A 15977-nucleotide genomic window follows, 5' to 3' on the forward strand; every position below is an offset into this window, starting at 1 on the left:
AAATGCAATTTACCCCCATTTCTTCCTTTCCTCTCTTTTGCGATAGCAGCAGGGAAATTCAAAATTAGGAGAAGAGGGGGAGGAGGAAACTACCCTAGTATTTTGTATTGGACGCTGGTCAGTCAGATGCATTCTGAAACTGATGTGCCGCATTTGCCTTCAAAAAGTGGAAAGGACTATAAGTCTATCTCTACTGCATAAAACACAGGACACTCTTGACAGCTTCTCTTTTTTCTGCCTTATCCTTATGGCACTGCCTTCATCTCACCTGTAACTTATAACAAGCGAGTCTTAAGTCATTGCCCAACAGCTTGAGGACATGGTGGGTACAGCAGGAAAATGTGTACCCTGCAAACATCTCAGTCTTTGAATCAATTATTCAGTGATTGGGGAAGCAGCAGATTTTGGCAGTAGATTTACTTGCTAGTTTAGGGCTCTTCCAGTCTGCTGATGAGGAAGCATGAAGAAATGATGAGGTTAAATCCAAAAGTCTAGTTATTTACCAAAACCATTTGCTAATCACAGCACTGCTATGATTGACAGGTGTTTCCCATCATTTGGTGAGGCTTAGAATAGGGGATGGCATCAACCTAGGGTTTAATGAATGACTTAATATACTCTGGACATATGAAATCATGACATGATTTGACAGCATGTCAGAGGCTGCATGATAGGAGTGGGGAACAGGAACAGCAAATGTTTACCATGGTTATCTGTGCCTTTTTAAGTCCAGATAATAAGTATATATTACAGCTTTTTGCTTCAAATCGTACTAAAAATATTTTGGAGTTTATTAGACTGGCAGAGCGCATGATCTGCATCAATTCTAGTATCCAATTCTGCTTTACTGAGGCCAATGTAAAACTAAACATGTTTATTCATATTTGCATTGGTTACCTCAACAAAGCCTCTCAGCATTCTTTGGAAAAAGTATCTATGTTTTACAGTCATTCCCATAAATTGGAAGTGAAGTGAAACCTTCATAAATTTTATTGCGGTACATAGATAAGAGAAAAATACAGAGATTAGCAGAAGACAAGAGCAAACAAATTTACTAAAATATGTTGTGACACCGATACTGAACAGAAGGTACTAAAAACTCTATAATGAAAGTTGGATGGTAATCCAGCAGTAATAATTAACTTCTATATTACATAAATTCTTACCATGACATGGATGGAATGAGGAAATGCCTTCCCCTTGAAAATACCTGTTCCTATTTTTTAAAAAATGTTTTTTAAACAATGCATTATTGTTGTACCATACTGTGATGGATTAAGACTTGAAATTAAGATTTGTTCCTGTTGTGAAATATAGAGTTCCAGTGTTTTCTTCCTGTGATAAAGAAGATGGCTGACTAATTTTAGGATCAGGGTCGGGTGAAAGATCATCTATCTACTTGATAATGAAGCAACAATGCAGGTAATCTACCTGAACTGAACTGAATTACATAGAAAGCATATTAGATAAACAGAAATAAGTAATATATCTTCAAACAATTTAAGCTTTATCCCTTTTAGAAGTGTATCGACATCAAATACATGTATAAAGGGATGGGGTTTTGATCGCAGTGCTGCAACTACAATTGTGCCTGCTTTGACTTCCTAAAGACACTACTGCATTAGCTTGTAGATAATTCAGATTCTCAGTCAATATATAATATTGTCATGCAAAGGTACACAGGGAATGCAAAAGTACACAGGTTGGGAATTCGAATTCCCAACTAACATGCTTTTAATATCACTAAAACATCAATTTGTTCATAAATCAGTGGTGAAATGTAAAATTTGTTAATACCGGTTCTGTGGGCGTGGCTTGGTGGTGGGGGTAAGGTGACTGGGTGGGCGTGGCCAAATTTTTTTTTAACTTTTAAAGCATTTTTTCTACAACCTCTTCAGCCGAAGAGGTTGTAAAAAATGCTTTTAAAAGCCTCTGACAATCCCAGCTGAGCTGCACGATCATCAGAGGCTTTTTTTTGTACTTTTAAAAGCATTTTTTTGGCTGAAGAGGTTATAGAAAAAATGCTTTTGAAAGTAAAAAAACAGCCTCTGAGGATCGCGTGGCTCAGCTGGGCATGGGGGGGGCACAGGGGTTTTTGCTACTGGTTCTCTGAACCACTCGCCGCCATCGCTACTGGATTGGGCGATCCGGTCCGAACCGGGATCATTTCACCCCTGTCATAAATTATTAAAAATAATTCACTAAGGATTCTGTTTATTCTAATAACTACTTTACTTCCATTGCATGGTAGATGCATTGCATTCAGAGACCAACATTCATACATGCAAATTCCAAAATTCAAGACTGTTTTCATAAGGTTATGAAAGTAATGAAATGTACAATAATTGTTTCACATACACAAACCTCTCAATAATTTACTGAACAGCAAAAATCTGGCCGCACATTCCCTTTTTTAAAAAGAAATAATTACTTATTTATTTTTATTTATTTTTATTTTTCTCTCTCTATCCTGATTCCAGAAATGAATAGATTAATCTAGACAACATCATTTGCATTACAAAATTCATGTAATGCAAATGATGTTATTAACATCCATCATCTATTGGCATTTCCTGAAAGCTATTTTATTGGCAGATTATTTATATAAGCTTAATTCTAACATATCCATATCCATAATCAGTTTTAAGGAAGTGTTTCTAAGTCTGGCCTCATGTTGCAATTTCTAAGTTTATTGCCAGATAAATTTGTGTTGATTCTTTCAGTTTAACTTTTTTATTGAGTTATAAGATAAAATAAGATACAAAGTACAAAAGTAAATAGAAAAACAGTGGGGAGGAAGGGGGGAAGAAAAGTTGAGGAAGGATTAGGAAAAAGAAAAAGAAGCATTAACTTCTGACTTGTTGCAGTAAAATAAGGCATTAACATTAAATCACAACTTTTTGTTTTTTCATAATAATATAAACTAGCCATTTCTATAAAGATATGTCAGTCTAATCGGTAAAATCAAAGTTTCATTCTTTTCCACTTCAAGCACAAAGTTCAGAAGCGGTCTCCATGTGGAAGCAAAAGTACTTATATTCTTTAATTTAATCAAAATGATCAATTTTGCCATTTCAGTCAACTCCATCAGCTTCTGCAACCATTCGTCCATGGTAGGAATCAAAGTGTCCTTCCATTTTTGTGCGTACAATGGTCTTGCTGCTGTCAACATATATAGTAACAAAGTTCCATTTTTTTCTCCAAGTCTTTTTCCATTAGGCCCAAAAGAAAAATTTCTGGTTTAATCTTTATCTTCATTTTCAAAATTTTCTGTATTAAAAAATGGATTGTATTCCAATTTTTTTTTTGCTTTATCACATGATCACCATAAATGATAAAAAAGTCCCTTCTTTGCTTTTACACTTCCAACATTCGACATACCTTTATACATCTTAGATAACTTATCTGATGTTAAATACCAGTGATATATCATCTTATTAAATGTTTCTTTTAGATTATAATTTAATGTAAATTTTAAACCCTTCATCTACGTATTTGCCCATTGTTCAAGCATCACATTATATCCAAAATTCCTTGCCCACTGAATCATACAAATTTATGTTGATTCTTAAGAAACCATACATGAGATCTGAACCACAGATTTCAAAATCTATTATTACAGCCTGCAGTTAAGCAAAACAATTTTAAAATGCTTTTCTCTGTCTGATACAGGATTATTAAGAGTGATTGTATCATGAGTTACATCTTTTGCATAGATTGTATCATGAACTACATTCAATTCTCTTTGCCCTTATAATATCACAGAGAAGAGAAATACACTACTATAGCAATAACATTTGAGTGCCAAGCTACTATCACACAACAAACCTCTATATCAGCAGGAATGCATCAGCACAAATATGAAAAATGAATACAGTTAGGTGATGTGTAGGGTGACAAGAGAAGTACTGACAGTTGTTGGAGGTCTATGCTTCCCAGTTCAACCTACTCTCTTTGCTCTTTTGTTACCAAAAATGGAGACTGTAGAACAGTGTTTCTTAAATATTTTTCTCTCAGGACTTATGGAGAACTCCAAAGTACTTGGGTTATATTTATTGATATTTCCATTATTAAAAATTAAAATTGACAAATTTGCTGCTGCTATCATTTCTCATGACTGTTGGTTGGGACTTTAATCTTGTACTATTTCCATCCGAAGCTAGCCAATAATTTTGATTTTGCAGATCCCTGGGAGGGGAAAGTATGCATGCAATCTCTTTCCAACTCTTTAAGGCAGGTGCACCTTTTCCAGGAATCATGTAGCTGTCACCGTCCAGGGGGAAAAAAACCCACAGCTGCTTTAAAGAGTTGCAACTGAATTATATATTCGTACCACCACATGCTCTAAGGTGTTTTTGGAATTGACTTTGAAACATGGTCTTTTATTTAAAGAGATTTTTTTTTATATTGCTGTCTGCTAAATATTTTTGAGTTGTAACTAAGAACGAAATGTAATATGAATTGATGAATTAAATCTTAAGTTGAGTGATCCGAAACAACTGACAACTTATAGTGTGAAATGCATAAAAATAGAACAGGCAGCTTGAGGTTAGTGGACTGGTCATTGCCCATAGAGACACTACTGTTAAAAGACTGCTGAATAGGGGGACCTGTAGGAGCAAATCATATTCTACGTGCACATTGACTGGATTCCTCTGTTGTACTGAGCATAATGCGTTTGGTCAAAGTTTAGCATATATTGTGTGAAATTAGAGACTTGCACTTTATTTAACAAATCATAATTAAACAATGCCATAGTTAGCTCTGAATTAGGTCATTGACCATTCCATTCATCCACAGTCATTCAGAATTCTGTGAAACTGAACCCCCTCAGTAATCTTCTGTCTGTTTGGGACAAGATGGGTTCCTGTCTCTAGGCATTTGTTCATTTAAAGAGTCGTGGGGATGGGGTGATCTGGGAACATCTGTTCGCAAACAACTGATAGATTGTTCTGTTCTTCTTTGGCATAGCAAAACAGCAAGTTCTGCAATGAAATAGGAGCCTACATTTGTGAGATAAGGATGTGACTACACTGACAGCAGCTTCACTTGCTAACCTCAGGAATATACTGATAGAAAAGGCAGAATAAACGCAGTTTGGATATTGATTCAGCTCAAAGCATGCCCTAACCAGAAAGGATTGGTAACACTCACCTGCAGATGATAATCTCTTGCTTGAAAATATGCAATTTTCAACTCCAATTTTTCTTTATACTCAAGTCCCCAGAGCCTACAGATTATTAGTATAATTACCTTGATTTCTCTCTCTTAAATATTCTTGGTTTACGGTGCAAAAACAATCATCCAAGCCTGAAATTTGATAATGTAAAAGTATTGGTTGAAAATCTAACCATTGATGACTGACTTGCCATTCCAGGATGGCTAGAAATAGAAGCTAAGAATTGGGCAGTATTATTTTTCCCTTCTATGACTGGTAGAATTAGTAAAATAAATACTTCTCCAATTAAGTTGGAGGAAAATGAGACAGAAAGTGCTTTTTGTCTGACTTTTGAGGAAGAAAAGCAGTAGCTAACAATGGTGAGGTAGGAGACAAGGATACCAAAAGGCATAAAGTTCTTATAACAATAACATGTATTGTAATTTTGGACCTTGCTAATGTTGGATAATGCCTAAATAATTTTTTATGATAGGGCTAATATGTAGCCTTACCTTAGCCTTTTTTAAACCTTCTTTTCATTACTGTCTATAAGAGTTTGTATATCTACCATGAAGGACATTTAGCTATATCCTTAGCTCATTACATTGCATTACAATGTTTTTTTAATAGCATTAGATTGCCTTAAGAAGCTCTTAGATTAAATTACAATATAAAAATAATAATGTAAGTATTTTTCCTACTATCCTAGGGCTACCATACTATATCTGGGCTGCAAAAATCTGAAAATTATTAGACAGCAGCAAAGAGATGCAGAAAACTCTAAATCTTTGCAGCTGTCCGATTTTATTAGAATATTTAAAGCTAAATAATTACTGAACCAAAGTGGAAAAAAAATAGGCAATGAATTTTTAAGATCAAATTTATGGGTCTAAGGTTCCCCAGTGCAGAATTTTAATCTTATAAATGCAGTCAGGAAAAAATAGGGGGGTATAATAGAAGAGCTGATACAGAAAGGGCAAATACATTTAACAACTAACACCTACACAAACAATAATTGAGATCCAATCCATATGGCTAATTTATGGCACTGCAACATACATGCTGAATATCAGTGACATTCTATAGTATCTCACTATGACACTGATGTAAATCTATCATGTATATACATTTACTAAAAGCCTTTCAATTAATGCTGAATGCTGTCGAATTAACCTGAATACGCACAGCTTAAAAATATGCCTGTATCACCAATTGAGTTAGATAATTACTAAGATAATCAAAGTTGATCCTATTACTTGTGCCTGAACTTGCAAACTGCCACCTTGTGGTTCTTCACAACTATGGTTTTGCTCCCAGCAGTCACGTACAGTAATGGTTCTGCCGGAATGTATTTTAAACAACTGCTGAAAAAAGACTCATCTCTTCATTCATGATTTTTTGTGAACATTAAGAAAGTTTTCTTCTCTTCTCTGTCCTCTCACCTTTTCACAGATAACACATTTATACCAAAAATTCTTAATATAATTGTATGTCTTTTAAGCATTGTTTTTTCTTTTATGGTAATTGTACACATTTTGTGTACATTGGGAATATAGCGCCTATCTTTTTAAAACAGCAGGCATAATATATTCTGTACATGACTGTATATGATAGTATTTAATTACACTAAACAAATTAAGACTAAACTTATGAACAGAAACTTATTTTAGATGAAAAGTATAAAAAAGTCTCAAAGAAATAGTTTAATTTAAAGAGAATTTAAGGAAAGGATTCATAAATTCCAAAAAAAGCAGCTTTCTTTAGTAAAATTACATCTTGTGATATATATGCTTAGAAATTAATAATTTCTCCTATTAAATTGGCTTTCAAGTATCATTAAAACAGTAAAACAAAACCTGTAGATAAACTTGTAAAGTTATCTACAAATATAATCACCATGCTAGTTATCTTGTTTTTAGCAACTCCTTTTTAATCAGTTTTATATAATTAGTTTCTTTGATTATGACATCTCCAGATCTGTGCTCTTCCCTATATATGAGAAGCAGCAGAAACAGAATACTGTTCATTAAAAGGATGATCTAGCACAGGTAATACTGGATATTTTGAGAACATTTCATGTGGTCCTCTGTGAATCATGCCTTGTATTAAGTCTTTTCTGATTTTTTTTCTCGTTATTACCCTTCTTTCTTTTCAAAAGGAACTGATGTCCCATTTGAGTTACTAAGAAATTTTGTATCTTGTCACAGTTTTTCAATGGAAATAAGTTCAAGATGACAAACTGAATGTGACTAAGGTATTGGCTGATTATTTAGTAAAATAGCTACAAATACTGTCCTGAGCAAAAATAGTTTCTGTACAAAATTTATGGAAATTTTCTATCTTTTATTTCATTTGGGGAAGATGCAGGTTATATCTGTGCATGCTTCTTATGCTGTAGCCACAATGACATCTATTGTAATAACAATGACAATTTGGCATTATAAAATTAATTTCTTCATGTTTCTGTACTTTTTACAATCTGACAGACAATTCATTATTCTGAATACACCTATTTTATAAGTGGAATTTAATTTTTTAAAAATCTCTCTAAATTAGTCTTCTTCTCTGGAGCTTATTATATTTATATAGAGGAAGAGCTCTAATGACCCTGACAGCCATCCTGGCAAAATCACCCTTGAACGCAAAGCCTAACAATGTGGAAATTAAAAATAATACACAAACCACTAAAATAAGGAATTCCCAAATCAGATCACAAGGCGCTGATCAGATAATACAAATTACAAAACCAGATTGTAGAACTTCACAAGTAGATCTTCACATGATGATGTTATCAGACCAATTTTTCAAGGAAGTCTGGTCACTGATAGTGAAAGAGAAGAAAAGTGTATTGCAATATGAAAAGCAAGAGGCACAAACCAAGAAAGAATTGAAACTATCAAAGCAGAAATAAGGCACACCAAAATGGGCATCTGAGAAATAAATAAATCAGTTAAGGTGAACCAGAACTATTTAATTCAGATTATCACATGAGTTAAACTCAAAATAAGGAACATTATATACATTTAATATATGCAAAAGTGAACTTGAGGAACTATGGGAAGATACAGAAAACATTTTTTGAAAATTTAAGTGGAAAAATATTTCCAAACTTCCAAAGAGATCTTATGGCTTTAGAATATATAATTAATAATAAGAGCCGAGGTGGCGCAGTGGTTAGAGTGCAGTACTGCAGCTACTTCAGCTGACTGCTAGTTCAGCAGATCAGTGGATCAAATCTCACCGTTCAAGGTTGACTCAGCCTTCCATCCTTCCGAGGTGGGTAAAATGAGGACCCAGATTGTTGGGGGCAATATGCTATTTAGTATTCTGTCTTTGGTGTAAGCTGCCCAGAGTCCTCGGAGAGTGGGTGACATAGAAATATGACTAATAAAATAAATAAATAAATAAACTTTGATATTACAAAATGATGGAGGATGGGCACTTTGGACAATATGGACATATGATTATTGAACATACACTTTCAACATAATCCAGGAAAATAGGAAATAGGAAAACGTAGTTCAGGCTAAAAGCTCAACAAATCACACAACATAATTCAATCATTTATTTGGTCAATGCCCAGCAAAGTTTAAAAGAACAAACAGAGTGAAGCAAATGAAGGCCATAATACATCAACAACTAAATAAAATAGATTAGAATGTAAAAGAAAATGAAAAATACAAGGTATTTTAAAGAAAATCAGAAAAAAGTTTGCTGCATCCATGATAGGAATTTCAAAAATAATCACATAACAATCTAAAAAAAAGACTAAAAGCAGATAGAAAAATAAAACTGAAACAATTCTAGAATGATTGAAACACTTGTAGAAAGAAGAACCAATTCAATTAGATAATGAAGTATGATACGCAACAAACCAGCTGTATAATTCCAGCAAACCAGAAATAACAAGCAATAGAAAAACCCACTGAATTATTTATAGTTGTGTAAGAGGGAATTGAAGTGCTAACAGATATGTCAATCAAGAGCAATTTAAAGGAGTTGTAGTATAGACAGATGCAGTGGGGCCCAGAAAAATGGTAGCTCCTAAACAGGGCTCTTTCCACATATTACCCTTCTCTGTGGTATGCCCACCAATATAATGGTCACTACTTGCTGCTCCTCTATAAGGTCTTATAGTGTATCTAGTATCTGCCTCTGCCTCCTTCACTGAGTACACAAGTTAGGTCAAGCAATGGAGGACCAACAGGGCAGGGATGCAAGTGAAGATGGCATTGCTGGTTGCTGCAGAGACTGAAAAAAAGCAGTTATCACCAAGGAACAGAGAGGAAAGAAGCAAATTGTCCTGCTTGTCTGCTGGACGGTCCAGCCTAGCTCCCAATGCCCACTATACTTGAGGGCAGTGACAGAGTCACCTGTGTCTGAAGTCTTGTATGTACTGTATGAGGTGCAATTTCACTAGCTTAGGGCTATAGCAGAGCTGCATTTTAAACAATCATTAGATGGCAACAGGTATGTAGAAACTTCTAACGTCATGTTGGCAAACCTACGGCACATGTGCCAGAGGTGGCATGTAGAGCCCTCTCTGTGGGCACGCGGGCCATCGCCAGCTGCTCTTCTGGTTTCTGGAGTGCACATGCCACCTGGTCTTTGGGTTTCCAGTGCATGCATGCACACCAGACAGCTGGTCTTCCGTTTCTGGAGCTCCTGTGTGCACATGCACATGTACATGTTCCAGTTTGGGCACTTGGTGCCGAAAAGGTTCGCCATCACTGTTCTAATGCATCCAGCTTTTTATGGCACACACTATTATGTTTTTAATCCCAACTTTAAAAAAAAATATTTGGTCAACTCAAGACAATTCATCTAATTTCTCCTGCCTCCTATTTCCTCCCCACAACAATCATCCTGTGAAGTGGGTTGGGATGAGAGCGTGTGACTGGCCTTAAATCACCCAATTGGCTTTCATGCCTAGTGGAGGTCTAGAACTCAGTCTCCTGGTTCCTAGGTGAACCACCCGACCTGAATGGAGAAATGTTTTAACAATTGTAAACTGCCAGGAATCATTGGGAGTCAGGCAGCATATAAATTTAATGTATTATTATGAGGCTTAACTTAAGATGTGAAATACAATGTACCCAGTGGTGGGCTTCAAAATTTTTTACTATCGGTTCTGTGGGCGTGGCTTGGTGGGCATGGCAGGGGAAGGATACTGTAAAATCTCCATTTCCTCTCAATCAGCTGGGACTTGGGAGGCGGAGAATAGATGGGGGCGGGGCCACTCAGAATTTTTACTACCAGTTCTCCGAAATTTCAAAATTTCCGCTACCAGTTCTCCAGCACTGGTCAGAACCTGCTGAAACCCACCTCTGAATGTACCCTACCTTATGTACCCCTACCTTTCAAAGAAAGACCACACTGTATTTCTTTGAATGTTGCCTGTTATAAATATTTCGCCCCTTGGCATTTTCTTCTTTATCCACTAATAATACCAGCAAAATCTAAAACAAAGAACGGACAAGAGTTTATTTCCTAAGGGAGTCATTACAAGAATCTAATCTCAAATCCTTATTGCTGTCTCAAATTACAAGTCTGAGTTTCCCTGATGATTATTCGGGTTTTCCCTTTGCCAACTGGGAATTAAAAGAACTGTTGTTCAGCTCCTGTGGAGGGCATCAGATAAAGAAAAGCTGCATGAGAGATGCCTGGACCAGGAGCTAATGTGTCAGATGCTGTTTATTATTTCAACACTGCTTTTGCTTTGCCCTAAGATTTTGGAATACTCCACACAATCTTGAAAACAAGAGGTTAGTAACCTGAAAGTACATTGTAGTCTAAGAAAATTGCAGGTACTAGCAAGGTCTTTAGAAAGCCTTCTGACTTGGAAAGTGGCTGCCAGCTAAAAGGGCTGCTTAACCTTGTATAATTTAGACCAGACTTGGCAACTTTAGGATGTGTGATCTTCAACTGCCATTCCCCAGCCAGCAAGCTGGGTAGGTAGGGAATTCTGGGGTTGAAATCCACACATCTTAAAGTTGCCAAGTTTGAGAAACATTTATTTAGACTCAGTCTCATCCCCTCCGTGCTCTCCTCGTGTATAGATCTATAGTGCACAAGCAGGCACCTTCGAAACCTCTACTGATGGTAGGTGATATTCTGCTTCTGAGCCGCTCTGCAGCAGGACTTAAGGATCACCTAAGGCAATGGGACTTTACAGTAATGGTAACGGACTGATCTGCCACTGCAAAAATATAACGTTCGCTTTACTGTCAGCTCGGTCCGCGTGGAACTGGCCAGAAAAAAAGGACAAGGAAAGTGTCCCAAAGGTGCATTTCCAAAAGGCAACTGGACTTTCTTGTTTTTTTCCCTATAAAACGTTTCGCTTCTCATCCCTGAAGTTTCTCCAGTTCTGAAGAACTGTCTTTTGGAAAAGCTCCTTTTGGACAACCGCGACCTGGATGATTGAGAATCTCCGTAGACGTTTCGGACGAGGAGACTCCCCTCCTCCATCGCTCCGTGGGCGTGACCACCGGTGCGGCCTTTCGGAGCGCCCGCACTTCTACCCGCCGGATGTTCCCTTGTTAGTTCCCGGAACTGACGTCGCCCAGCGCTAACTCGCCCCCTCCTCTCCGGCGGTGGCTGGCTGCGGCAGCTGTAGAGCCAGGCGGGGCTGGCGGAGGCGAAGGAGCAGCCGTGGAATATGGCGGACGGCGTGGACCACATAGACATTTATGCCGATGTAGGAGAGGAGTTTAACCAGGTAGAAAATCGTGCGCGGCCGGCTTTCCACGGAGACGTTCCAAGCCAGAAATGGCACTCGGCGGGAGGAGAGAGGCCTGCGGCTTCGAGGGGCAGAGCGTGGCTGGCTAGTGCGGGCCTCTCAGCGCAAGGGAAGCCGGCGCCATTGTTGACTGTGGCGTTCACCAGCGGCCCCGCGCGACTTTCCCGCCTGGCATTTGGCTTGGCTGCACACCGGCTGTGCCCGGAGGATCGCACGACAGGGGCGCGGCATCGTACCTAGAATGCGCCTTTTCTCTCTTCCCCCCCACCCTCCTCCGCTCCGCCTCTTCCCGTTTCTTGACGAGGCTCCCGAGCGCTGGGAGACAATGAGCCGAAGGAGGAGTCTTCTCTCCCCTAAGACTCCCTTTTTGTTTATTCCCCATTCCGCCGGCTCGCTCCCTTAAGGAAAGGGAGGCTGGAACCCCGCGGCACAGAAACACGGCGGCCTTTCCCTCCGTTAAGCTCTAAAATCATTGCGGGAAAATCAGGGCTTCCACGGCCTCCCTATGTGTTGCGGATCCATCGACATGATCGCTTTTTTTTTTTAATTTGATTTATATGCCGCCCTTCTCCGGAGACTCAGGGCGGCTTACAATGCGTTAAGCAATAGCCTTCATCCTTTTGTATATTTATACAAAGTCGGTTTATTGCCCCCACAAACTGGGTCCTTTTTAACCTGTTGGGGTAAAAATCCCCCCCCCAAAGAGTTTGCAATTCCCTTGGTGTGCCCTCTTTTATTTTTTCACAAAACGATTCGGTGTAATGATGGCAACCTTCGATGTGCAAATTTTAATAGTAAATTCAATTGTGCCAGAATGACATTTCCGTTACTTTTTAAGAAGCATCGGCTTCCGCAGATTAATTCATAAAGATTAAATGAGTGTATTTTACATGTTTGGAGAAATAATTTTTACCTTTGAAATAGGTAGAATAGGAGATAATTGTAAAACGGTTCGATTGCATAACTATGTTCCCAGTCAGTGATAGCACTAAATCGCATACTATGATGTAAAGCTGTTAAATTTGGCTCTGTTCTACTTGGCATACTCAGTCATCTGTTTTTTTTTTTTTTCTCCTATGTTATAGATTTATTTTAGAGATTTATCATAGGATATTTATTTTAAAGCAGTGTGTTTTTTTTTAATAACAATGCCCCAAAATATATATTTATAATTCTTGATGTGTTAACTGTCTGCTTTGAAATCTTTGCATTCTTCCATATTTTAAAGTTGCTGTTCATTAAGAAAGAAATTATCAAAATAAATGCTAGAGAAATTAGGTCTGAGTTTCTGACAAAAGCTTTGCAGATTTATATCTAGTCCAACAGCAGGCGTTTTAGTGCATATGTATTCTGCTTATTTATAAGGTTCAAAGTCCTCTTGATTCCTCCATTTTTGACATCAAGGTTAGGCTAGCAAATGTGATTTATTCATTAAAATCAATGCAACATAATTTTAAAAATTATGGGAGTGAAATAATAATCTATATCTTCATCCCAACTTGACTTGGCTTCAACAAACTGTCAGTACTTGAACTAATTGAATAACAATCTTCCCTTTATTATACTCTGGATTAATTTTATAGTTCTCTGTATCAACAAGCATTCAAAACTGTGCATCCCAATTTTTTTTCAAAGACAAAATAATTTTCCATTGGCTAATCAAATGCAGAGTAACAATTGAGAGTACAGGTAGTCCTCAACTTACGATCACAATTGACCCCAAAATTTTTATTGCTAAGCAAGACAGTGGTTAAGTGAATTTTGCCCCGTTTTACAATCTTCCTTGCGACAGTTGTTATGAAGTCAATCTGGCTTCCCAATTGACTTTGCTTGTCAGAAGTTGCAAAAGCTAGTAACATAAACCTGGGACAGTGCAAGTATCATTAATGCCAGTTGCCAAGAGTCTGAATTTTGATCAAGTGATCACGGGGATGCTGCAATGAGCATAAGTGGTTGTAAGTCCTGTTTTTAGTTCCATTGTAATTTTGAACTGTCAAAATGAATGGTTGTAGGTCAAGGACTTCCTGAATTTATAGTCCTGTAGAAAATATTCTCTGAAAATTGCAACTGATTACAGGTAGTCCTTGATTTACTAGCACAATTGAGTCCAAAATTTATCTTGCTAAGCAAGACATTTAAATGAGCTTTGCCCCATTTTACAACCTTTCTTGCCACATTTGTTAAGTTAAATTAACAATATTTAGTAGTATAGTAATTAGTATTTAATAATACAATTGTTGCATTGTTAAGTATTAATTTAACAATGCAACAAATAATTGCATTGTTAAATTAGTATCACGGTTATTAAGTGAATCTGGCTTCCCCACTGACTTTGCTTGTCAGAAGGTCACAAAAGGTGATCATATGACCCTGGGACACTTCAACCGTCATAAAAATGAGTCAGTTGCCAAGCTCCTGAATTTTGAACACATGACCAAGAGGATTGCTGCAATGGTCATAAGTGTGAAAAATCATAAGTCACTTTTTTAGTGCTGTGGTAACTTTGAATAGTCACTAAACAAACTTATCAGTCGAGGAGTACCTGTACTTAAGTGTAGAACTTGGCAAAAAAAATCCAAAGAAAAGTAGTGTGTTACGTATTTTCCGGCATATAAGACGACTGGGCGTATAAGACGACCCCCGACTTTTCCTGTTAAAATATAGGGTTTGGGCTTTACTTGCTGTCTCTTCAAATGCACACCAAATAAAAATTAAAAAACATCAGATTTGATTTCAATATGGTAATTTTAATTCAAATGCTTATGAGATGCAGGTACTTAGCAGGAAAACTGTCACTTATAAACATAAGGCTGTTTGTCATCAAACATGTAAACATAAAACAGTGCAATTGGATTAAACTTTTCCTAATTCATTCTAAAGCTGAAAGGAAGGATAAAACAATAAACCCATGGGAGCTGCCATGCTGTTTGTTTTCTAAGCTGTCAACCAAACTGGAACTGATGATGATAGGAGGAAGATAACAAACAATAGAGAGAGAGCACGTGCCGGGCAAGTCCCTGGCACTTTACACACACACAACACAACACAGCTGGCTCACCCACAATGTAAAAGCAGCTGTGCTAGACCCAAAATGGCCCCTGCAACAAGCAGGAACCTCATACAGCCACAAAAAGCCCAAAAACCCAACTTTCACACTTTACACACACAAAATTCCACATACAGCTTTGTGAGATTTTGTGTGTTTGTGTAGTTAGAGTGAAACACTACAGAAACACACTAAATCTCAGAAAGCTGCACAAATATTATTTTAATTTATTTTTATTTTTATATGAAAGCAGCTAAACTTCCTAAACTTTAAATGGCTAGGTCTAAAAAAAGAACAACTAAAAAAAACCCCAATTAACTATTTTTTTTAAAGCTCCCAAAGGGGAAAAAAACTTACCCAATAGAACAGGGGTCTCCAACCTTGGCAACTTTAAGACTTGTAGACTTCAACTCCCAGAATTCCTCAGCCAGCTTTGCTTTGCTGGCTGAGGAATTCTGGGAATTGAAGTCCACAACTACCTGCCTGCTTGATTGCAGGCAGGGAAATTCAGTTGCTTGCTGATGCAATGGATTGCAGGCAAGCGAAGCAAGGCAAACGTTGCGACTAGCAGCTAAGGTAAGCAAGCTGGAGGGGGGGATTTTAAATGGCTTTTTTTAAAAAAATGATTTTTAAATGTCTGTGACGATCCAAGCTGAATTGCCTGATTAGCAGGCAACTCAGCTGGGATGGTCAGAGCTTGGTTCGTGAGAGCCTTTCGGGCTGGTCTGCCTGGTTACAGGAGAACGACACCCGGCGTATAAGACGACACCCGACTTTTGAGAAGATTTTCATGTGTTAAAAAGTCGTCTTATACGCCGGAAAATATGGTAGTTGGTTTGCTCTGTGCTTTTGCATAATTGATTTGATTTGTATATTAAGTCATAGTCCATTGCTTTATATTTTATTGCTATTGCCATCAAGTACAAACTCAACTGTAATATCTGCAGATATGTTATGAATTCTAAATAAACTTATTGCTGGAATAGTGTGACTCTTTAAATTTTTGGTATTTGATTTCTCATATTTAAATGTAA

At 37.4% G+C, this 15977-nt stretch overlaps 1 protein-coding gene across 5 annotated transcripts in view; it reads left to right on the top strand.

The window, feature by feature from the left end:
• The first annotated feature begins 11752 nt into the window (after nucleotides 1-11752).
• Nucleotides 11753-15977, top strand: part of CPSF6 (cleavage and polyadenylation specific factor 6) — a 38760-nt gene continuing 34535 nt past the window's right edge. For all 5 annotated transcript variants that reach the window (XM_070946786.1, XM_070946785.1, XM_070946787.1 and 2 more), the window contains exon 1: nucleotides 11753-11876. In XM_070946786.1, coding sequence (XP_070802887.1) covers nucleotides 11817-11876 — 60 coding nt within the window. In that variant the 5' untranslated portion in view covers nucleotides 11753-11816. The remainder of the gene's footprint in view (nucleotides 11877-15977) is intronic.

Source organism: Pituophis catenifer, unplaced genomic scaffold (genome assembly GCF_029215685.1).
Source record: "Pituophis catenifer annectens isolate HBS135680 unplaced genomic scaffold, rPitCat1.0.hap2 SCAF_7, whole genome shotgun sequence".
Taxonomy (NCBI): domain Eukaryota; kingdom Metazoa; phylum Chordata; class Lepidosauria; order Squamata; family Colubridae; genus Pituophis; species Pituophis catenifer.